The following is a 23,141-nucleotide window of genomic DNA, read 5'->3' as shown; positions in this document are numbered from 1 at the left end:
CTCGCGGGGCGCGGGACGCATCTGTCCCGCAGTGCGGGCCCGGCGTGGGGGGGGGCACCGTCCGGCAGGGGGCGAGCTGCTCATACTTTCTCCCTCGCCCGGACGGGCATTCCCGGCGGTCTTGGCGGGGCGGGGGGGGACCCCAGGAAGGTTCCAAGCCCCCGGGGGCGTAGGGACCACAGGGGTGGGCTGCGGCTCGGCCTAGATCGGGAGGACTGGGCTCCCGCCAGCCCGCCCGGCCCGGGGGGCGCGCCCTCGAACCACGGCGCGCGACGCGGGGCCCCGAACGCCGAGACAATGCGGCGCGCGGCGGCGGGAGAGCGGCTCGGCGGGCCGGGGCGCGCGCCGCCTTCCTTCCTGCAGGCTCGGCTTCCCGGCGGCGGCGGCGGCGGCGGCGGCGGCGGCGAGCGCGCGGATTGGCGGCCCGGCCCTCCGCCCCGCCCCGCCCCGCGCTCCGCCGGCCGCCGCCCCCGGCGGGACCCGCCCCTCTCCGCGGGAGTCGCTCGGGGCCCGCGGCTGGGTGGCCGGCAGTTCCCGCCGGCTCTGCGCGTCCGCCTCGGAGCTCGCTCGGACAAGGCAGGCGGCGGAGCCCTCGGCGCGGCGGGCGGAGCGGCCGGGCCCGAGCTGCGCGGGGCTGCGCGCGCGGCCCCTGCTCCCGCCGCCGGGCCCCGCGGGCGGCCGACCCGCGCCCTGCGGCGGCTCCTGCGGCTCCTGCGGCTCCCGCGGCGGCGGCCCGCGCCCCGGCGCTTCCCTTTGTCCGCGGGCCGGGCGAGCTGCGGGCGCGGCGGCGGCGGCGGCGGCGGCGGCGGCGTCCGAGCGGCCGGTCGGAGCCCGCGCGGCGGCTGAGGCGGCGGCTCCCCCGCGGCCGGCCGCCCGCGCCCGCGCGCCGAGGCGATGCCGGACCAGATCTCCGTGTCGGAATTCGTGGCCGAGACCCATGAGGACTACAAGGCGCCCACGGCCTCGAGCTTCACCACGCGCACGGCGCAGTGCCGGAACACCGTGGCGGCCATCGAGGAGGTGAGCGGCGCCGCGCGGGCGGGCTGGCGGCCCCGGCCTCAGGTGGCCCCGCGGCCCCGCGCCCTGCCCGCAGCCCGCCCCCGCGCCTGCCCCCGGCGCCCGCAGCCCGGGAAAAGTTTCTTTTCCTCAAAATCTGACGCGGCCGGGTCCCCCCTGCCCGACACAGAAGCCCTTTGTTCCGTGTAGGTGGCTCCGAGGAGATGGCTGATGGCTACCTTGGGCCTTTTTAAGACCCTCCCCACCCCCCGGACTCTTTTTCCTCGCGGGGCCGGGGGCCGGGCGGCTCCCCGCGGCGCGGCCAACTTTCGCTGGGAAGGCGGGGTGGGCGGGGAGCGGGGACCCCCGGCGCGGCGGGGGTCGTAGGCGCGCCAGCCCTCGCCGGGCGCCCATCTCCCACTTGTTCTGGAAGAGCTCCTGGCCGCAGCCTGCCCCGCTGCAGCCGTGTGCTCCGAGCCCCGCGGCAGCCCTCGCCGCCTCTGCCCCGCGGTCGGGCGGGGGGAGGACCCCGGCTGTCCAGGAAAGGTGTGCACACCTTAGCCGGGGAGGCCTGAGCGCGTTCTCGCCGCGCCCGGGAGCCGAGTGCGGGGAGCCGTGTGCGGGGCCGGGGCTCTGCTCCCAGGATCTTTGATAGCCTCCCCCAGGTGCGTGTGTCTCACCTGCTTGAACCCCTGATCGCCTCCCTCCCCATCAGCCTGGGAAAGGCCTGATTTTAGTCAAGTGCTTTCAAGGTGCAAAGTCATCACGCCTGGTGCTAACTGGTAAGCCCTCCACATCCTGCGGAGAGAACACTTGGGAATGAACAAGCTTAGGTCCACAATCCCAGCAGCCTGCGGTGAAGGGCCGAGTTTCTGAGCCCAGGACCCCCGCTGGCTGTGTGGTGTGGGGCAGCTCCTCACCTGGCTGCCCTCATGTTCCTTACCTAGCAAACGGGACTAGTAATACCTCCTTTCCCGGCGTATTAGGAAGGTTAGAGACGCCGCGGTGTGTAAGGTGCTTCGACTCTGCTTGGCTCATCATAGGTAATCGGTTTACCAGCCACACGTGTGCCCGTGTAGAATAGATGATTAAATTTCATTTGGCCAGAATGTCAAGTTACAGCCTTAAAATGGGGGTATTGTAGGGATTTTAGAAGATGGTGATTGGGCTAGAGTGAGTGAGGGAAGGTCACCCCAGAGCTTTTAATTAAGTGATGCCATTAATTTTTTTTTTTCCCCTCTTGAACAAAGCAGCTGCTGTTAGGAATTGTTTGGGGCGGTGGGGGGGGGGGAATCCAGAATGTTTCCTTTAGTGAGAATTTTTTTCTTTGTAGACATAAACAGTCAATAATAGGCAAAATTATAAGTAATAGATTCAGCATTTTGAATGTTTTAAGTATACCTAGGGTATTGTCTGGCCCTCCCTCCTTCCTTGTCTTCTTTATTTGGTGGAGGAGGGCTTCATGTCAACCTTTTGTAGTGCGTTCTGTAATCCCGCATCACTTAATTCTGCGTGTGTCAGCAAGGCATAAAAAGATGGCTTTGAAAGAAGCAGATGGGGATGACCCAACGAAGTTTTCCCAGAAGTACTGTTTGAAAAGCAAGGGGAACATTTTCTCGATGTTTTGAGAATACACTATTAATAATGTCTATGGAAGAATTGCAATAAAAAAAGTACCTGAGATGGGGCGCCTGGGTGGCTCAGTGGGTTAGGCCGCTGCCTTCGGCTCAGGTCATGGTCTCAGGGTCCTGGGATCGAGTCCGCATCGGGCTCTCTGCTCAGCAGGGAGCCTGCTTTCCTCTCTCTCTCTCTGCCTGCCTCTCCATCTACTTGTGATTTCTCTCTGGCAAATAAATAAATAAAATCTTTAAAAAAAAAAAAAAAGTAGCTGAGCATTTCCTTAGGCAAGGAAGCTTTGTACGTGATGCCTTAAAGAAGGCTTGACTGTGTGTAAAGTTCTGTTTCTTTTCCCCTTTGCAATTTGTCACTTAAATATTACCACTGGCAGGGGCTCCTGGGTGGCTCAGTGGGTTAAAGCCTCTGCCTTCGGCTCAGGTCATGATCCCAGGGTCCTGGGATTGAGCCCCGGCATCAGGCTCTCTGCTCAGCATGGAGCCTGCTTCCTCCTCTCTCTCTGCTTGCCTCTCTGCCTACCTATGATCTCTGTCAAATAAATGAATAAAATCTTTAAAAAAAAATAAATATTACCACTGGCAGATGCTGGGAAGCTAGGCAAATAGGAATTGCTCTTAAAATGGGCATCCCCTTCCTCTGATTAATTTTAGTTTGCTGTGTATAATTCCAAAGCTGTGCAGGAGATTACCCGAGAGCTCAGTAACTGAGCTGATTAAAAAGAGACCGGATTTGGTCATTTTATTAAATTGCAAGCTTGTTCCATGTTGTCGTCGAAGCACATGAATTGTTTAAACTCTCAAAAATGAAAAAAATTGAAATCGTTACAGGTCTGTCTTCACTTTAAGTAAAGCCACTATTCATAGTATGATGATGAAATTTGTGAGTTTGGATTTATGAGATAACTCCGTCTGAAAGGTGTTGACTCTCAGAAATCACTGTGGATTCCTTTAAAGAATGCTCTGTTCCCAGGTGTTCAGTGTTCATTCCCATTACCAAAAGTTTTTCCGTATACACTTTGATTAAGAAGTGATGCCCGCATATTTTGGTTTTCAACAACCATCTACTTTTCATACTGAAATGAGACAGAGAGTGGGTATTGTGACTTCTTATTCATTTAACAGAAATAAAATAAAATTCGCAAGCTCGTGACTCCATGTTTAAATAGATGAGTCATGAAATGAGCAAATTAATTGTAAGCTGATAAAGCTTTGTGAACCCATTATTCCCCATATAGGTTGTGTCTGATAGAAATCACTACAACTGCAGTGTGCTTTTTTGCTACGCATACCTGCGGCTGGACTGTTAGTAGTTACTGGGTCCCTCCCTATCTTACACTATAAATGTCACATTTGTTACATCTGTTTCTCATCCCGGCTTTATACATGAGGAAATTGAGACTCGGGATAAGAGCTGGAATTGAACTTGGCTCTGTGCTGTTTTCAGAAGTGTTGCTCTTTCCCGTTACTTTCTTTTTTAAGATTATTTTAAAGTAACCTCTACATACAAGGTGGGGTTGAGTTTACAACCCTGAGATCAGGAGTCGCCTGCTCCACGCGTGCTCAGTCGTGACTGAGCCAGCCAGGTGCTCCTGTTTTTTTATTACTTCTAATAATGCTGAATTCTTAAAAAAAAAAAATTGCTGTTTTCTCTGAATTTCTCATTTTTAGATAGACGTGAGTTTAAGTTCAGACTCTACTACTTGCCAGTTGTCTGAACTTCAGTGAGATACCTAACGTTTTCTCACTTGCCCCAGCACTAAATGCTAGATGACAACACTTCTCTACTTCAGAGAGTTGTGGGGAGGGTCTACTGAGATAATCCACAGTGCCATAGCCATACCCGACAGACGACTGGTTTAGTAAATGCTAACTACTTAACAGATTATATTATAGTTAATCCATGGAAACTGGTGAGGGCTTTTGCACCAACATGGGATTTTCATGGGAGTTAGGTAGGAAGAGTCAGGAAATGGATTAATGGTTGAATGAGTTAAGTGAATGGAAAAACTATGTCTGTTAACTCATGCTTTTTTTTTTTTTTTTTAATCAGTTTGTTGTCTTGGCAGCAGGTCAGCACATAGCTATGTTTTAAAATATTCGCCTGGTGATCACTTTCTCTGGGTGAAGTAATTATTGTGCACAATTTTAGCAAAGTCTGCTGTTACCACTAGATGGAATCTGCCCTGTGTTTTTGGAAATAATGGAAAAAAATAAGTAGTTGTGGCATAACTCTGAAAAGTGAGCTTTTTCCCCCTTTTGTGGGGGGTGTTATTTCTGTCTCAGTTTCTTCGAGTCTCTAGGCTCTTTAAAATAGTCTCAAAATTGGAAAAAATCGTATATGTACTTGGAATATTCGTGTTTATAAAACCCTCCTGTAGTGCATCATCCATTCTGTTTTGCTTATTTGGCGTTGTTAGATATGTAGTTTTAAAAATAAATTTGATGTTGACTCGTAAGTATTAAAATTTAATCTACTTCCTTCCAGGGCCGTAATTCTCTACTATGTTGTCCTTGGTTACCTTGGAAATCTCATTGCTGTCACAAGCACAGGGTTCTGACTGCGGGGTAAAATGAGCATCTGGGCTGCCCAGATTCCCAGGGGCCTTGCTGTCCTTGGGGCCAAATGCCCCTCCCAGCAGTTAGAGTGGGAACCTGGCCCATGTGTTCTTCAGGCAAGAATGTGGTTCTGAATCTTAGCTTTTCGTGAAGAGGGCTCTTCCAAATCCCAGCCTACCGGATCTTGGGTCTTTTGTCAGAGGACATCATCTTTTTTTTGCCCATGGGTTTGAGTTTTTGGAAATGAGGTTGTGTGGTCAGATAGGGCCACCTTATTCATGCTGTGTTCTGAAATCTGGACTTAATGTGTTTGGAAATTTTTGAGTCATTTAAGGAGGAAATGATCTTCTGTTATGTAATTCCCCCCCCCCCTTCCTGCAATTCAGTTTCCCTGTTTCTTGTGATTAACAGTGGAAATACTAATGGTACTCCTGGTAGGTTGCAGGCTCTGTCCTGCAGTTTTCATTGAGTCTTGTTGCGCGCTGGGTGATGGGAACGGAATAGCAAGTGGAGTAAATTCTGTCTTTTGAAAGAACCTGCAACTGAAGACAGTGAAGCAGACATCTTAGAAACAGATTCATGCAATAAACCAAGTTAGTGTGAGGGCTTTGGCTGTAAGATTGTCCAGCACCGCGGATGCCCGGGGATGACATTGGTCAAGTGTGCTTGGGGCTGTGGTTAGGAGGGCTTTGTATAGTGTGTGACTGAGTCATGAGGTGAAGGTGGTCGTCTGTAGGTTACCACATGCTTTAGTCACTGAAGTCGCAAAATGGTCTGTGTCTGCCTCCCTGCCTTAGGTAAATATTAATCCACTCCTGAGATGGTGGCCAACTAGGCCTCTGATGGGATTTTCCCGGTGTGCAATTTATAGAGCGCTGCTCAGGCCAAGAATTCGGAGGGATCTGTAATTCTTCTCTTGGGCTCCACGTTTCTAGATACTGCTGCCTTTCTTCATGGAGCGTATACATCGTAGGCCTGTACTCTCTAACATGGTAGCCTAAGGTTCAAAATTCCATTTCTCCACTGGACTAACAGAAATTCAAGCGCTCTGTAGTATCGGTGTGTACGGACAGTGTAGATTTAGAACATTTTCATCCTTGGGGAAAGTCCTGTCGGACAATGCTGTTTCAGACCCTTGCAGCTCAAGGCGGGGCCCACTGACCAGCAGCACTGGCACCCCCTGCCAGCTTGTTGGCACTGCACAATCTCAGATCCCACCTAGACCGGGAGCTGACTACGTTTGACTAACATCCCTGGCTGTATTACCTGCATATTAAAGTTTGAGAAGCACTGTTCTTCTAAGAGTGTGACTCCGGGTGCACCTTGGAATCACTTGGGGCTGGGGTTGTGGAGGGATTTTGTAGAGCACAGATTCCTGGGATTTTGTAGAACACAGATATCTGACTTACTGGTTTGGGTGGGGCCTGGAGCACTGGCATTTTTAAAGCCTTTCTGCAAATGGGATTGGTAATCCCTGCAGTAAACAGATAATCACGTAGTGTAATAGTGTAAGTGACAGTGTAGTGTAATAGTGTAAGTGACAGTACTGTATCCGTGATAAGTGATAAGAAAAGTTGAGTGGAATTCAGGACTAGAAAGGAACTTGGAAGATTGGGAGACAGATCAGGAAAGGTCTCTCTGAAGAGGTGACATTAGAGCAGAGCCTGGAATGCAATGAGGAAGCCAGCCAGGGCAGAGTTAGGATGGTGCAGACGCCGGAAGATGGGAGCGGGCTGGGGCATTTCAGGACAGGAAGAAGGCGGTGGGCGAGGAGGGAGGGGCGAGGTTGGGCAGGGCCAGGGCACACAGGCCTCCGTGGGGTTGGGAGGGAACTGGACCTTGTTCTGCTGGGATGGGAAGCTAGCAGAGGGTTTGGGTAGGAATGACATGATCTGATTGACATTTTACAAACGTCACAGTGATCGTTCTAGGGAGAGCAGACTGGAGAGGAGAGCGGGAGACTAGTGGGGCTGGGCGTCTGGTGCAGTCATCCAGGCCAGCAGGGTCCTGGCCTCCAGGGGCGGCCTGGTGGAGAGAGTGGTGTGCTGGGGAGAGGTGAGCAGAACAGACAGCCGTCGAACCCGGTGCACCCAGGCGACCGGGAGAAAGACCACTGGTGTCTCTGGCAAAGCCGACGCGCTCTGCTGCTGCTTTGTGTCAGCATCGAGGCCGGCTGTGTGCTGCCAGCCTCGCCTGTTCAGGAACTTCTCTTAGGACCAGTCCTGAATGTTTCTTTTGTTTCACGGCAGACCAGGGTCAGGGAATATTAAAGCAGAGTTACGTCGACCTGGGCTGGAGGGCCGTGCTGGCTTCTCTCTGTGGTTTCTAGGCCGAGGGTGGCCGGTGACACTTTCTTGGCTGTGTCAGATGCCTGAGATCCTGTCCCTGATCCAGCTTCCCAAATGCTCCTCTTTCCCTACTAAAAAGAGGTGCCGAGTTCACCTCGTCACTATCCTGCAATAGGAACCTGCCTCCTTTGCTGTTGCCGGGGCCCTTCTGGGTGCTTTTGTACCATTATCATTTTATCACGTGCATAATGTTGTAGAATAAATGGGCCATTAACCAGAGCTGGAGTATCCCAGCTGGATTTTTATTTGTATTTGGTTTTGTTGAGTTTATTGATTCGTAAATGTATGTTGGGCCCTACCAATCCATTGTCTCTGTCAGGGGCCAGCGTTGTGCAAGTGGACTGGGCTAGCTCTGTTCCCATAAGCCACTTATATCTTTTAGGTGCAATTATGGTTTTTCCTCTTAGCCTTTTTTGTACCATAGACCCCTTTGATACTCTGAGGAAAGTCGTGGGCCTTTTTTCAGAAAGACGTCTTAATGCATCAAATACAATACAGAGGGATTCAAAGGGAACCAAATATCCTGAAATACGGTTAGCAAAATCTTTGCAAAATCTGTCATACCAAGATATACTTTTTTTTTTTTTAAGATATACTTCTTTACTAAAACATTAAATATCAAGATTTGGTAGTGGGTCTAATAATAAGTTCTTTATTTTTGAAATACCAATGAGTGTAAGCAACACTGTAAGATATTTCAAACTCCGAAGTTATATTAATATATCTTTTATTGGAGTCACAGATGCTGCTAATAGAACCATGGCATGTTGCTTGCATTTGTAATTGAAGAAAATGCTAAATTTCAGTTAGGGATGAGTGAAATGCAGATGTCATTCTTTTTTTCCAATCCAGGTTTATGGAAAGAATTCAAGGCTTGGTGGTAGGATTCTTTCAGTTGTTTTTGGACGGAGAGATGGACTCTGGAACAGTGCTCTTTAAGCAGGTTTCCCAGTCATTATCGCGTCGTTGGGCTGAGCGGGTTCCCCAAGTCCAGCTGAGAAGTGATCTGCCGGAAGCCAGTGTTAAGGTGATCCCGTAACAAAGGTGTTGGGAGGAACGGGGGTGCTGGGTGGAGCCAGCAACCATTGGTGGACCTGCCCGTTTTCAGGGTTGGGGCTTGGGAGTTTCTTATCTGGTCCCATAGGTTCATTCATGCACTTGGCGTTTCTCCAGGGTCAGCAAGACTGTGAATGCACCCGTGAGGCCTGTACTCGGGCCCCTGAGCTGGGCTGCTGCCCTGCAAGCCAGTTCCCCTGTTTAGACCTTCCCTGTTTCACTAGCACGTACCACACACTCCTTGACTCTGTAGGGCAAGCTTGTCTGTGAAGCAGTGGGACGTTTTCAGGGAGCCGCTGCCCAGGTTTGAAGGGAGACCTCCCGACCGCTGTTCTTGGTGAGATGACGTGTTGGCAATGATGCGCGCGTCTGGGATGTCCGCAGATGCCTGAAGTGTTCTTATCCGTCACTTTTTTCCTCTCATCTTTCTAGCATTGTTGGGGTGCTTACTGTGTGCCCGACAGGCTTTAAGATCTCTCCCTATACTATTACCCTGTTTAATTATTACAAAACCCTACGTGATTCAGAGGACCTATGCTGCTTTACCAAGATCGCAGAGCAGGGAGAAGTGGAGGCAGGATTTCCACTGAAGCGTCCTGACCGGAGAGCTGCTCCTAGCAGCTTCCTCTGTCTCCCCTGGGCCTGGAGAGGCTGTCTGGGCTGATGCTGTGTGGCCAGCAGCACCCCTCTTGCTGTTAGCGGTAGTGTGTAGCTGCGGTTGTATTTCTAGAGTGGCGGCTTCTGGGAGATCCGTCCTGCCCTTCTGCTTCCTCTCTGTCCTTGTTGCTGGAGAAATGGCTTCTCTTCCCTCGCTTCACTGCTCTGCCGGCGTGCCCAGCCCTGCCGAGCCAAGTGGCCCAGGGCTCTGCTCACACCCTGCAGGAGGCCTGCCCTACTAACGGTATTATTAATGATGTCACCTTTCTGCTCGATCCCAAAGATGGTTTTGTCAGTGTGATTTTATACACAGATGCTGTCCATAAAATCAGGTGGCCGATGCAGACAGCTCCCTCTAATGATGGATGTCCTTGTCTTTTAGGATTCTAGCAAGGTGATCAGGATTTAGAGGCCTCTTTCATGAGCTTCCCACAAGAAATCACATTCTTATTTTATATATATATTATATATATATATATATTTAAAACTGCAACAGTGGCTGACATTTCTTTGAGTCGGGCCTTAATTGTGTCTTAAGGACTGTGCTGTGTTTTAAATTGATTGAATTCTTTCAGTGATCCTTGAGGTGGGTCCGGTTGTCTCTGTCTCACGGTTGAGGAAGTCAGGGCGCAGACAGGTCACCTGGCTGCCGCTCCCCATCCCACACAGCTAATTGATGGCACCCTGGGCCACACGCTGACATCAGTCCCGCCGTCCTGGCTCTCACGCCTCTTGGTCCTTGCATGCATCACCTGACTTCTCCTGCTGGTGTCTCTGTTCCTCTTAAGGTCTCTCGGGGGTCTGTAGTGCAGGCTGATCACCGTAGACCTTCTGTGGGCTGGCCCCCGTTGTTGCTGACTTAGAGGACGTGTGATTGCCCAGACAGGACCATCAGACACTGGGCCCCGGGGGGGTGCTGGGCGTCAGAGGTGTCTATGAAGTGACCTTAACTGCCTTGAAGTGAGTGAAAAGGAGAGATCTGGCTTCCTTAGCGCGGAAGGACTGAAAACACTGTTGCAGCTCTGTGTAAAGGATGCCACAGCCAAGCAGGCCGGGGGATCAGAGCCGTCCGGGTTTCCCTCTTTGTCAGCAAATCTGTGCTTTGAGAGAAGGCCACTGGAGGGTGAATCACAGATGTGGCGTGTCCAGGTAGACTCGGGCTGAGGCTCTGTTCCCTGTTGCCAGTCAGGGGACTTGGGGGGAGATTCTGAGAGGAATGGTGGAATCTCAGTCCTCGTGCCGGATCGATTCTGCCGATAGCCCTGACCTGTTGCTAACCAGCTCATGGACCCCGGGCCCGCGTTTTCTGGTCTAGCCTCAGCGGCCTCATTTGCGGAATGGAGAGCAGGATCAGCTGAGCTGTGGGGCTTCTCCAGCTCTTAACAATTCTGTGTGTCCAGCCGCCCGCAACACAGCTCACCTGCCTCTTGCCACTCTTTTCTGATCACCTGCTCTACTCTCGTTCCCTTAGCTGTTCACGCTCATACTTTTCAAGAGGTTGGAGGTGAAAATAAGCTTCACCTCTTGCATTCCCCTTCGGAGAGTCCCTTCCCCAGAAGACCGCTGGTGTCACTCAACAGTGTCGTTGGTTCTTGAGCTGCGATGTCATCAGGTGAAGTTCTAGTTCAAGTTTGGGGCAAGTGGGGCAGTATTGTTTGCTCCCACCTCTCCTGGTGCAGCAGCTCTTGTGGTCTTTGCTGCGTGTCTTGGTCTGTTGATTCTGTCCCTGTCTTGCTTTGCTTTGCTGGTGAAAAGCAGTTTGTGTAAATGATATAACAGGCTTTTGTGCTCATTAAATTTTTTGGACGATTGAACGTGAGGTAAATACTGGTCTTTTGCTACCCGCGTTCTCATAGCTTTCCCCTAGGTTTTGGGAAGCCTGTATTTTCCTCACTGGAAGCTGTTTTCCTCACTGGAAGCTGTACTCTGTGTTATGAAGTCCCGTGGATTTGTTAATATGATAGAATGGAGAAAGAGCACTTGTCAAGGAGTTAGAAGAGATGATTCTGGTTCTAATTTGGTCTCCACCTTGCTTTATGACCTTGGCCAAGGCACTGCCCTGAACATCTGGTCTCTAAATTGAGAGGTTGGGATTAACTGATCTCTGACTACTCTCTCCAGCCTGAAAACCCCACAGATCTTTGCATTACATATATTGGGTTTGAAAGATTCTAGGATAAGCGGTGGCAATAAAAATCATCAAGAAATGGCTAATTTGTAGTCCTGAAAATAAAGTGTAGGTTCTGAATTGTATTTTCAACTTGAGTTTTTTTTTTTGTTTTGTTTTGTTTTTTTTTAAAGACCTTTCTGTGGCTTCCTGGAATGTTTATTTGTTATTATTGTTGTTGTTATAAATTGAGATACAAATCACATATCATAAAATTCACCCTTTTAAACTAATTCATTGATATTTTATTTTAATCACAAAGTTTTATGTCCTCCACTGTCCAGTTCCAGAACATTTTCATCACACCAAAAAGAAACCTCTTATCATTACCAGGTACACTCAATTCCCCTTTCTGTCAGCCCCTGATAACCCCTGATTTATTTTCTGTCTCTATGGTTTGCCTATTCTAGACATTTCATGGGATTCATCCATTTTTGTGCTTTCTACACATCCTTGTCAGTGCATGTTATTGATATATATATGTGTGTGTGTGTGTGTTTTAATTTAGTTTTTTTTCTTTTAAACAAGAGGGAAGGAGGAGGGGCACAAGGAGAGAGAGAATCGTCAGCAGGCTTCACGCCCAGCACCAGAACCCGATGCTGGGCTTGATCTTAGTACCCTGAAATCATGATCTGAGCTGAAATCAAGAGTCGTTTGCTTAACCAACTGAGCCGCTCAGGTGCCCCTGTTGTCTGTCTTTTGTTTTTGTTTGTTATGATGGCCATCCTTGTAGCTGTGAACTGGTATCTCATAGGCTTGATTTGCATCTTCCTAGTGGATGATTTATGGTCCTGAGCATTGTCTCATGTGCCTGTAGCCATATGTATATTTTCTTTAGAGAAATTCTGCTTCAGAGCCTTTGCCCATTTTTAAAATGGGTTATTTGTCTTTACTGTTGGGTTGTGAGACTACTTCATATATTCTAGAAACTAGACTCTTAGCAAATATGTGATTTGCACATATTTTGTCCGGTTTTGTGGATTGTCTTTTTACCCACTTGGTGGTATCCTTTGAAGCACAGAAGTTTTTAGTTTTGCTAAAGTCCAGAATATCTATCTTTCGTTTGTTCTTTTGGTATTATATCTAAGAAACTATCACCTAAATTACAGTCACAAAGATTTATACCTATATATTCTTCAGAGAATTTTTTAGTTTTAGCCTTGACATTGAAGTCCCGGATCCATTTTGAGTTAGTTTTGTGTATGGTGTGAGGTAGGGAGCCAGCTTCATTCTTTTGCATGTGAATATCCAGTAGTCCCAACACCATTTGTTGAAAAGAGTTCTTTCTCCATTGAATTCTCTGGGTATCCTTTTTAGAAATCACTTGTTCTTTGATATATGGGTTTATTTGTGGACCCTGAGTTCTATTCCATTGATCTTTCTGTCTGTCCTTATGCTAGTACCACACAGTCTTGATTACTGTAGGCTTATAGTAATTTTTGAAATCAAGATGTGGGAGTCCTTAAACTTTGTTCTTTTCCCAAATTGTTTTGGCTATTCAGGGTCCCTTGCATTATTATGTGAATTTTAGGATTGACTTGTCAATTTCTGCCAAAAAGCCAGCTGGGATTTTGATGGATTTTGCATTTAAGCTGCAGATCAATTTTGGAAGTACAGACATTTTAACAACCCATTTTTAGCATTTTCTCATCTGTTACCTTGGGATGTTTTTCATTTATTTAAGCCTTTAATTTATTCTCTTTTCTTTTTTTTTTTTTTTAAGATTTTATTTATTTATTTGACAGAGATCACAAGTAGGCAGAGAGGCAGGCAGAGAGGGAGGGAGGGAAGCAGGCTCCCTGCAGAGTGGAGAGCCCCATACGGAGCTCGATCCCAGGACCCTGAGATCATGACTTAAGCTGAAGACAGAGCCTTTAACCCACTGTGCCACCCAGGTGCCCCAAGCCTTTAATTTCTTTTAATGATGTTTTGCAGTTTTTGTGTACAGGTTTTACACTTCTTTTGTTAGGTTTATTCCTGAGTGTTTTATTCTTTTTGATGCTATTATAAATGGAATTGTTTTCTTAATTTCCTTTCTGGATTATTTATTAATGTATAGAAATATAATAAACTTTTGTATATATTATATTCTGCAATCTCAACGAGTCTGTGAACATTAGTTCTCATAGAGGCGTGTGCGTGCTTGCGCGCCTTAGGATTATCTATATTTAAGATAATGTCATTTGCTAATAGAGATAGTTTTATTTCTTCTTTAACAATCTGGGTGTCTTTCATTTCTTTGTATTGTGTAGTTGCTGGATCAGTTCCTAATCATCCTTAAATGCCCAGTGAGTTGTGCAGAATAGGGGCTTGATTACTTTGTGGGATGACTGACTTTAGAATTAAGAAAACATTTTGTATGTATAGCCAAAAGTCCTTATGTTTAATTTGTTTTGCTCCTTCTCATCTGGGCTCGGAATATACTAAGGAAATTGGAAGACTGGTCTGCTTGGTCTCTGGTTGCAAAGTAAGGTTGGGCTGGTAAGTGGGTTTCTGATATCTGCCTCGCTCAGCCTGAATGTTCAGCAACCACCTGGGAAGTTCACAGCCCAGGAGACGGCCTTGTCTGTTTCTTTAGCAGCAAATTCTGAACAGCCCATTGTCTCTGCTGCTTAACGTGGCTTTTGCGTTGCTCCTTTTGAGAAGCATCATGATTTGTTCACTGCAGAGACCACTTACTTTTTGACAGAAGGTAATTGTTGGGATTCCTGGTTTCCTTCTCACCTTGTGAATCTCTGTTTTGGCACATAGGAATGAGGTGTGTTTACTGCTGGAGTTGTTGGGCTGTCAGAACCTGTGGCTTTTCTTTGGCTTGGTTGTGGCTTGCCAGGTCGCCAGCTTTTGATTCAGAAGTGGTGCTGCCGGATCGCTTGCCTGCAGGAGTGGCCCGCGGTGGAGATGGTGAAGGAGACAGAACAGTCCTTCACCCTTTCACCCTCCTCTTCCGTCTTCCACGCTCCTGTCTCTGTCTTTTCCTTGGAACCAAGTTGCTTATGCTGCAATTTAGGTGGTGTCTGAAGCTTAAAATTCTCTCCCTCTCCTTCTCCCCTGCTTTCTCTCCTACCTTCACTCCTTCCTTGTATTTCCAGGCCTGAGGGGCCGCCTTGTGTTTTCTTTTTAGAAGATGATATTCTAGCCAGAGGGGACTCAGGAGGGAAGCTTTAACTGGGATTTCCGGCCGAGGCCTGCCTTCCTACATCTCTCCAGACCCACTGGTAAGCTGCTGCTTTGCTGATGACATTTAAAGTTGGCCTTCTTTCCTGCCATACTGCCTCCATTTTCCAGAACTGGATTTATTGTTCTGTGTTTTAAAAAATGATTTATTATCTTATGTAGCAATGTGGAAGGAACTTAATTTTTGAAGTGCACAGTTTTTTTCTTTATGGTCCCAGCAAAGTAAAGGAGGCTTGATTGATCTTAGGACAAAATTGCTTTAGTCATAGCTAATATGAAATCTCCTAAGGGCTCCTGTTTTATTTGCTCTTTTAATTTATGAACCACCTTGTGTCTCCTCAAGCGTCTGTGCATGAAGCCAGTGAGCCTGACACGTCCCATTCCCGGCTTTATTTCTGCCCTGATACAAGGTGAGCTGCTACAGGGTTCTGACGCTGTTCGATTTGGGGTTGGATTAGGGAGTACTAGTGTCAGCCAATGAGTGTTTCAGGATTTTGTTACTGCTTTTTTCCAAAGAAAAATACAGCATTAGCTTGAATAATTAAAGCTGGGGACCATAACTGGGAAGTAAATAAAAAGACCCCCCAAGTAAGTGTAAAGTAGCTGCTAGGAACCCCGTTTTGTTTCTCTCTAGGTCATGTCATCCTCAGGGTTCTAGAAAAGTAGTAAAACAGAAATAGCAGAGACCAGTGCTCAACAGCTGAGGCCAGTGGAAGAGGAAAAGAGAGAATTAGACTCTTGCCGAATGTGGGGCCACCCCTGCTGCAGGAATTCCTGGGGCTCCCACGATGCTATGGCAGAGCACGAAGAAAAGTCCAGATTGGTGCCCTCTGCTGCGGTGGGCAGGGAAGCATACGGTCCACTGAGGAGAATTTGCATGAAAATAGCTTCTGGGTTTTGTGGTGTAATTTTGATGAGCTTTAGTTTCCTGAGAAAATTAATCTCTGTAGAACACCTTCTTCCGTTGGTGTTGGCCCAAATGAGGCCTTTGGTATAGTCTTCAGGATGGAGTTTGGGCCGTGGGTAGCCTGATGTAGAAATCTGTTTCTGGGACACGCAGACGTAAGTGGGGACAGCCCTTGGCCCTCAGTTGTCTGCTCTTCAAGAGTGTGAGAAGGGGGAGAATGAGCCATGTGGTTTCCTGTCCGACCTCAGAGTATTTTGGCACTTCCTTTTTGGGGTGAGGGAGCTTCCAGATCCGGAGTTTCCCCTGCTTGCAATTCCGAGCTCTCATGTTGGACCTTCACGCCAGATTGTGCCTGGGATAAGGCGTAAGTGTTACTTCTCTTGGAATCCTCAGCGGCCAGCATGGGGCCCGGCGCGTAGTTCTCAAAAGTGTCTATTGAATGTGAGAGCGCGAGAGTGCAGGTAATTGTTTTGATTCTGTGATTTTATTATCTTTCCCTTCAGAAGGTTTTCTGTGTATTTAGAAATAAATTTCTTTTTACTTGCCAAGTCAAGATTGTCATGTCATCCTTTGAAACAGGAAAATCTTTTTCAGAGTTATCAAGATCTTTGCTCTAAAAAGCATCCTAATTAATATCTAATTTCTTTGTTGAAAAATATATTAATCATGTCTTTTCTTCTGTAAACCCTTCCCTCACATCCCCAGTCCATCAGGACCACTTTCTTCTCTGAATTCTTAAAGTAATTACTCTCTGACTCACTTTGTTGGTCCCTTTTTATCCATCTCTCCATTCCTCTGTCCGTCTGTCCTTTGATCCATGGGTTGATCAGTCCATCTGTCCGTCCATCCATCCATCCGTGGCACAGACCTGGGATGTCTCAGGTGCCAGAGCCTAAAGTGCTCTGCATGTGTGGAGTGTGGTAGCCCAGCAAATGTGGGTGCTCTGTGTATGCTGGGGGTGGCCTTGCTTCCCTCCTCAGTGCTGACACGCTTCTGAAGCAAGAATCTCGTCAAAGGAGGACACAGGAAGGTGTAGCTTGAGGTGTTGTGGAAGTTACAGCAATGCAGTTTGGGTTTAGGGTACTTGGAGCTGCCCCTCTCTGGTCAAGGCAGAGGTTGGCATATTGTAGCCCACAGCTTGTTTTATATGCAAAAAAAAAAAAAAAAAAGTAAGCTAAAAATAGTGTTTGTAGGTATAAAATGAGTTATAAAAACCCAAAAATCTAAAGAGTATGCCACAGAAACTGTATATGTGCCCATAAGGCCTAAAATATTTACTGTCTGGCTCTTTATAGAGAAAGTTTTCCCACCTCTGGGTGAGAGCACGGAGTCTGAGAACAGAGTCTTTGCCAGCCTGTGCCGAATGTGGGTACAGTGAGCTTTAGAGTTGCTTAGTCTAGCGGCCCACGTGTCCTGGGAGCCCCCGCTTCAAACATCTCTGCTTGCTGTGGTGACCTGGAATTTGCTCCCTGTGGAAGCAGTCTTTCTGTCCAGGGTTGCAGGGAAAAGGCTTTTGAGTAGGGGAGTGAACTGAGCAGAGCCAGGCTTCAGCAAGAATGGTTAGGCCTGGGTGGGAGGGTGAGGAGGACCCAAGGCAGGGGCCCAATAGGGAAGCAATGGCCCCTGCCCAAGGAAGTGCTCATTGGGGTCTGAAGTGGGGCAGTGGGAATACGTTGGAAGGGGCTGCGTACTGCAAGGGAATGAAATGGCGGCAACCCGTTCGTCAGACCTGTCTTCGGGCTTCGACCATCTCCTAGAGTCAGACTGCAGGCTGAGCACCCCTTGGTCTCGGAGCTGGTCCCTTCCACCGGGCCTGACGGAGGCGTCGAGGGTGGCTGGGGCCGGGTGATTGTCAGTGAGCCCAGCCCAGAGGGGTGAGGATGGGGAGTTGGGTGTGCAAACCAAGGCGGGATGCTCGAGAGTCGTGTGCCTGGGGAGCTATGAGATGGCAGAGGATTTCCTCCCCTGCGTGGCTCTATAATCCTACCCGTTTACCTTCTCAGTCCTTCTCCAGCCCCGCTGTGCTTGAGAAGTTTCCATCCATCACTTCAGCCTCCGAATGCTCCCTGTCCTACAGCCTGAGGACACTTCGCTTCTGCTGCACCTTTAGCCCTTCTTTATGAGAGCGTGTGTGCAGAGAGAGGACGGCGTGGGTGTCCTGTGCCCTGTGCCCTTCAGTGCTGGGCTCCGAGGCCCTCCCTGAACGTCTTTGGATGATTGATCTCTTATGAAGCGAGAGCACCGTTCGCACTGGGGCCGCTTCCTGCATTTGTGTGCGTATTTCCTGAAGCCAAACTGCAAACTCCCGAGAGCAGGAGCGCTTTTTTTTTTTTTTTTTTTTTTTTAAAGTAAGGTTCTTATTTTTATTTTTACTTAATTTTTTTCAAAACACAAGTTGGGCGGGATGAGTCTTATGCCCATTTTGCAGCTGAGCAAACAGCCTCCCAGAGATTTAATGGCTTCGTAAAATAAGATATTTCGTTTGGGGGGTAGTCGTGAGACTTGAACAAGGATTTATAGCTCTTGCCCAGTGAATGATCGCTCTGTTACCTAGAACCATCTGAGCAGCTGAGAGCTGCTCAGTAACCGTTTTATTGAGTTAAAAAGAAAACGTGTAGGTATAACATTGAGGAGTACAGGTGCACAGCCACAGACTTCATACACTTAGAAACCTCATTGGCCAGTCTCTAATATATCTTGGAACATTATATCAAAAACTAATAATGTACTGTATGTTGGCTACTCCAATTAAAGTTAAAAAAATAATAAAAGAGATTGCAATTGTTGTATGTGCATTGTTTGTTACATGTTGCTATCTGTAGAAATGACTAGAGAGGACCGATAATTTAGAAATATTTGCACATCAGAGAAGAGCTAATAGTAGCCGTTACTATTAATACTAGTGGTATTAGCTGTTCCAGGAAAAGGTACTGTTTATTCATAATAAGTAGATAATAGCAGGATTGGAAAGGAAAGCTCAGATAACATGAGTGTAGGTGTAATTATAATTTAAATGCAGTGGGGGGAATCTTTAAATTAAAATGTTTTGAAGAGCTTCCGAATTTGAGTGTAAGCATCATTTCTGTCATGTCTGTGACAGGAGGTACTCCCTGACCATACAACCATGAGACGCCATCACTCTTGAATTATTTATCATTGGAATGAAATACCCTTTTGAGAGAATCTTATCTTTCTTTAGTGTTAAGAATGCTTCTGTCGCGTGTCACGGTACCCTGGCTATGTCGCACATTCCCTTTTTACATCCCTCCCATCCACTTGGTGGTTATCCTGAAGAAGAGAAGGGGACTCGAGTTGGTAGCTGAGTGGTACCCAGTCTTTGAGTCTGTAATCCCTTTTTTTATGATTTTCTCATTCCTTTTGGTTCCTTTGCGTTGATGTTTTAGATCTCTTTTCTTTGGAGAAAGGCGATTGGGTGGCTGCGGGAGAAATGAGCCCATTTGGAGGCCGATGATGTATTTTTGTTACGTTGGACAAAGTAAATGGTGCCCTTCCTCCCGAGCAGAGTTCATTGCGAATGACGAGTGGATGGTCATTTCCACCGTTCCAGCCGGCTGTCACATGGTCAAAAGCCACTGGTGCGTTTGAACATGGAATTTCTCAGAATCCCGAGGGACGACAGAATGTGTTTGTGAGCCGGCACACCCACATGCAAATTATGTCTATTGGTACCTAATATATGTAAACTTATGCTGCTCTGTTGACAAAGACACTGTGAGTGGTACTCCTCCTGAATAGTGCTCTGTAACTAAAATTTTCATCTTATTGCCACAATCTTGAAGTACATTGATAGTCCTGTTTCCTGATGATTTTCTGTGACATTTCCAGCGGCACCAGAGGTGGAAGATTTCGGTGTCTCCTGGAGGGAGTGCTCCCCCGCTCTCTGCTAAGGGCCATGATTGTTCCTGGTGTGGGAATGTGTCACTCAGTGGCAACAGCAGGGGTGTCAGCTCCACCTCTGTTGTCTTCACCTCCTGAACTTTCCTGGGCCTTGACGGAGGAGTCTCCGCATCTGCTGATACCCAGCCCGAATGCTGTCTCGAGCCGGTGCTGAGCTGGGCGCTGGGGCAGCTGTGCGGGAGGTCAGAGATGTGCGCGCCCTCCCGCGTGTGCTGCTAGCCCGGTGGGAGAGGGCAGCCCGTGCTGGAGGGGAGGATGGGACTGCTCTGGTTAGTACGGCCTCCTGCGAGGGCCTGGACCTTCACTGGGGCTGGAAGCGCAAGCAGGAGGGAGGTTGCCTGGAACGGGGCCTGGCGCCCACGAACACCACTAGGAGATCTGTGGAGTCAGTGCAGACAGATGGTAACAGAGAGATAGGAGAGAGCCTCCTGGAAGGGACAGAGTACTTGAGCCTGGGCGGGCAAGACGAGTTGCCTAGAGAAAGGTAAGAAAGTGCAGAGCCAGGGCGCCTGGGTGGCTCAGTTGGCTGAACGTCTGACTCTTGATTTCTGCTCAGGTCACGATCTTAGGGTCGTGAGATGGAGCCCCGCATCAGGCTCCACACTCAGCACAGAGTCTGCTTTGTCCCTCTCCCTCTGCACCTCATCCCTCCCTGCCCCATGCTCCCGGGCGCGTGCTCTCTCTCTCTCTCAAATAAATGAATAAAATCTTAAAAAAAAAAAAAAAAAAAAAGTGCAGGGCTCAGTTGGGGAGGGCCATGCACACTGCGTTCACCTCTCCATCTGGGCAGGGGAGGTGTTGGGGCCTTTGGTCCCTGTGGGCTGCGGTGGAGACATGTGTGGAGTGAGGAGAGGTCCTCACCCAGCTCGAAGAGGAAAGGAAGGCGTTCATTGGGAATAGCTTCATGATTTTGCAAGAAGTTGTTGTGTTTGCTTACTTTACATCATTCACTGGAGCTCTGCCTATCCTGTTCAGGCACTGAGGCCCTTCCTAATGTGAATAAAGAGAGCGTTCTGGATTTCTAGGAGTTGACAGTTTCGGGGTGTAAACAGATGCGTAAACAATTAGGATGTGGTTTGATAAATGCGTCAAGAGACCAAGGCGGTCGCTATGGCAACATCAAGTTGCTCCTAACAACGTGCGGGAGTGAACGGGCTCGCTTGCCCAGGGCCTTGTGCAGAACCCGGCGACACAGTATAGACGAGCCACTGTGTGCTGGGATCTGCCCGGCCCTGGGTATGCAGGTTTACCGTGGAGGAGTCTTATAGCCCCTCTCGGGCTGAGTCTGGGGCCTGGGAAGTCTGTGGAACCAGCCAGAAAAACTGTGCCATAAACTGGCCCCCCCAGAGCACAGTCCTGTAATCCGACTGCGGGCAGCTTTCCCTGGGGGGACGCAGCCTCCTGAAGAGGAGGGGTGGGAGGGTGGAGGGGTGGAGGCGTGGAGGTCAGCCTCTGCAAGTGCACCGGGTTCCGACGAGAGCCAGGCTGCCAAGTACAGTGCCTGCATCTCCTGAGCCGCTGTGTCTCCCCAGCACTCGGTGAAAAGGATGTTTCTTATTTTCCTTCGCGGCCGGGAGCAAGGGCAGGGCTGGGGAAAGCAGAGGGGAGGTGGTTGGGCAAACATCTGCATTTTCCGATCCTGGAGCAGCCCTCTCCGTCAGATCAGACAGGATCTGTGTGGGTCGCTGGGAGGACAGAGGTCAAGGTGGCAGCGGTGTCTGTGGCAGACCCGAGGGCCAGGTGCAGGGCCTGGTCGATAGTGCCGTGAGCACAGGGCCGCAGGGTTTCATGGACCCAGGAGTTGTGGAGTGTGAGGGAGGCCCTTCGTCTCGCAGCTTCTTGTCTCCTGGCAGCACGAAAACCTGCCCAGTTGTAGAGGGGAGATACGGCCTGGCTCGGCTTGGTCTGTGGTTATGTCGGTCACTTTCCCTGTGCCACTTCCTCCTTTGTCCTGTACCAGCGTGGGCAAGAGCATTTCCCCTTCCTGCCAGCAGGATCTGGCGGGGGGCGGCGGGGCGGGGGGGTGTCCTGCATGCTTCTGCCCCTCCCAGCTCTCCGGCCAGACTTGTTCCCTCCTGGGAGCCGCTGACAGTCTCCCTCGGACTCCTGCCTGGGCTGGAGGCTCTGCATCTTGTTCTGCTTGCTCAGCTTCCCTCCGACCTCGGTCCAGAGGGACTTGTTAGAGGACTTCGATGAAGTCATGTCTAGGTCTGCACCCCCGGTTTTAGTGGGGTCTCGTGTGGTGGTGGTGGCCTGGGCTTCATGATTCGTGACCTGGGCCTGCCGCTTGCGTGACAAATGCCGATAAATGGTTTTTACTTGCACGACGAAGCCGCCTCGGTCTGGAGGCCTGGGCTCTGCCTGGTACCCATGTTCAGACATCTGACTGCCTGCCCAGCTTGTACGGAGGACGCCTGCCCTCACTGCCCACCCCTGCCTGGCTTTTGTCACCCCTGCCAGTCTGAGGGCCATGTTCTTGCTCACGGACGCCCCTGCAGCAGGAGGCCTGGCTGGCTGGTCCTTTGGCGTCGCTGGACGTGACCCCTCCTGAAGTGCTTTTTGGAGACTTCCTGCACTTGAACGTTTTGCCATCATTTCGGCCATCGCTGGGGTGGGGAGGGGCGGGGTCTTCCGGCAGCCTTGCCTTTTCCTGCTGCAGGGGGGAGTCAGGGGCCACGCACCGCTGTCGGATCTGGACCAGCGCTCCATTTGGAAAGTGCTCTGTGAAGCCATACGGCGTGCGTCCCAGTGGTTAGTAGTCCTCTCCCCTTGCCTGCCCTGACTCTTCTCCACTCCCTCGGCTGCAGTGGGCACTGGTTGCTTCTCAGCTCACCTCTCCTCCGTCTCCCCACAGGCTGCAGTCACAGAGCTCATCCGGAAACACACGTGGACTTTAACGGTGGCGCTTAAAGCTCACTGGGACTCCCTCGGTGTTTTAGCTCATGACCAGACTCTGGCCCCAGCCTCTCCAGCCCATCCCCCTTCCCCCCAGCAGCCACACTCCACGCATCACCCCGCCCTGCATCCCTGTCTTTTCGTGAACGTTACCTCAGCCGGCAGAGCCACTTCCTCTTCTCCCTCTTCTCTCGTCTCTGCCCGTCCTAGAAAGTTCAGCGGCGCATCTTTGGAGGCGGTACTAGGTCCTTCTCCCGGCTTTGCACCGCCTCTGTGGCGCCCCTCTTGGGACTGGCGGTCAGCGCGTGAACGGTCACACCACACCTGCCTCCGAGGACTGTGACCTCGCTGAGCGCAGAGACCTGCTTATTCACCTGACGGCCTGCACTTGGGAAACGCTCGCTGAGGGAGGGCGGCTGGTGTTCTCTCAGTGCCACCCTTGTTTTCCTCATCACCCTCAGCCCTGCGATGAGGCAGCGCACATCATCTCCTCTGACCTCCTCTGTTCCAGCCATGCTGCCTCCTGGCTGCTCTGCACACGCGTCCGCGTGCTTCTGCTGCACCTTTGCTCCGGCTCTTCCTTCTGTCCCAGCTCTTCCTTCTGTCCAGGGCTGTCTTCTTTCCTGCCAGCTGCTCCGCGTGACTCACTCATTTTCCCTCTTTGAAACATCCCCTTCTCAAGAGGCACTGCTCATGGTTTACACCAGTTGCCTGACTCTCCTCCCGTTCCTCCCGCAGCATTTACCACCTTAACCTAGTCAGTTCTTTACTCATTACACTGGTAATATCAGTCTCCTCCCCTCCTCCGCATTAGATCGTAAGCTTCATGAGGG

At 49.8% G+C, this 23,141-nt stretch overlaps 1 protein-coding gene across 5 annotated transcripts in view; it reads left to right on the top strand.

Moving 5' to 3' along the window:
* The first annotated feature begins 797 nt into the window (after positions 1 to 797).
* The window catches only part of ASAP2 (ArfGAP with SH3 domain, ankyrin repeat and PH domain 2), a 162,940-nt gene continuing 140,596 nt past the window's right edge, over positions 798 to 23,141 (top strand). The window contains exons 1-3 of one of the 5 annotated variants that reach the window (XM_059132687.1): positions 915 to 1,020; positions 14,536 to 14,629; positions 14,932 to 14,998. Coding sequence is in view for 3 of the 5 variants with exons in the window: in XM_059132688.1 (XP_058988671.1) it covers positions 895 to 1,020 (126 nt within the window). In the remaining 2 variants the exon portion in view is untranslated. Of the gene's footprint in view, positions 1,021 to 14,535; positions 14,630 to 14,931; positions 14,999 to 23,141 lie in introns of all 5 variants that reach the window. The other 4 variants (XM_059132688.1, XM_059132685.1, XM_059132686.1 and 1 more) reach the window with 4 other exon arrangements.

The sequence above is a fragment of the Mustela lutreola genome, chromosome 9, assembly GCF_030435805.1.
Source record: "Mustela lutreola isolate mMusLut2 chromosome 9, mMusLut2.pri, whole genome shotgun sequence".
NCBI classification, from domain to species: Eukaryota; Metazoa; Chordata; class Mammalia; order Carnivora; family Mustelidae; genus Mustela; species Mustela lutreola.
The sequence above is the reverse complement of the archived record's forward strand: the minus strand, read 5'-3'. Positions and strand labels throughout refer to the sequence as shown.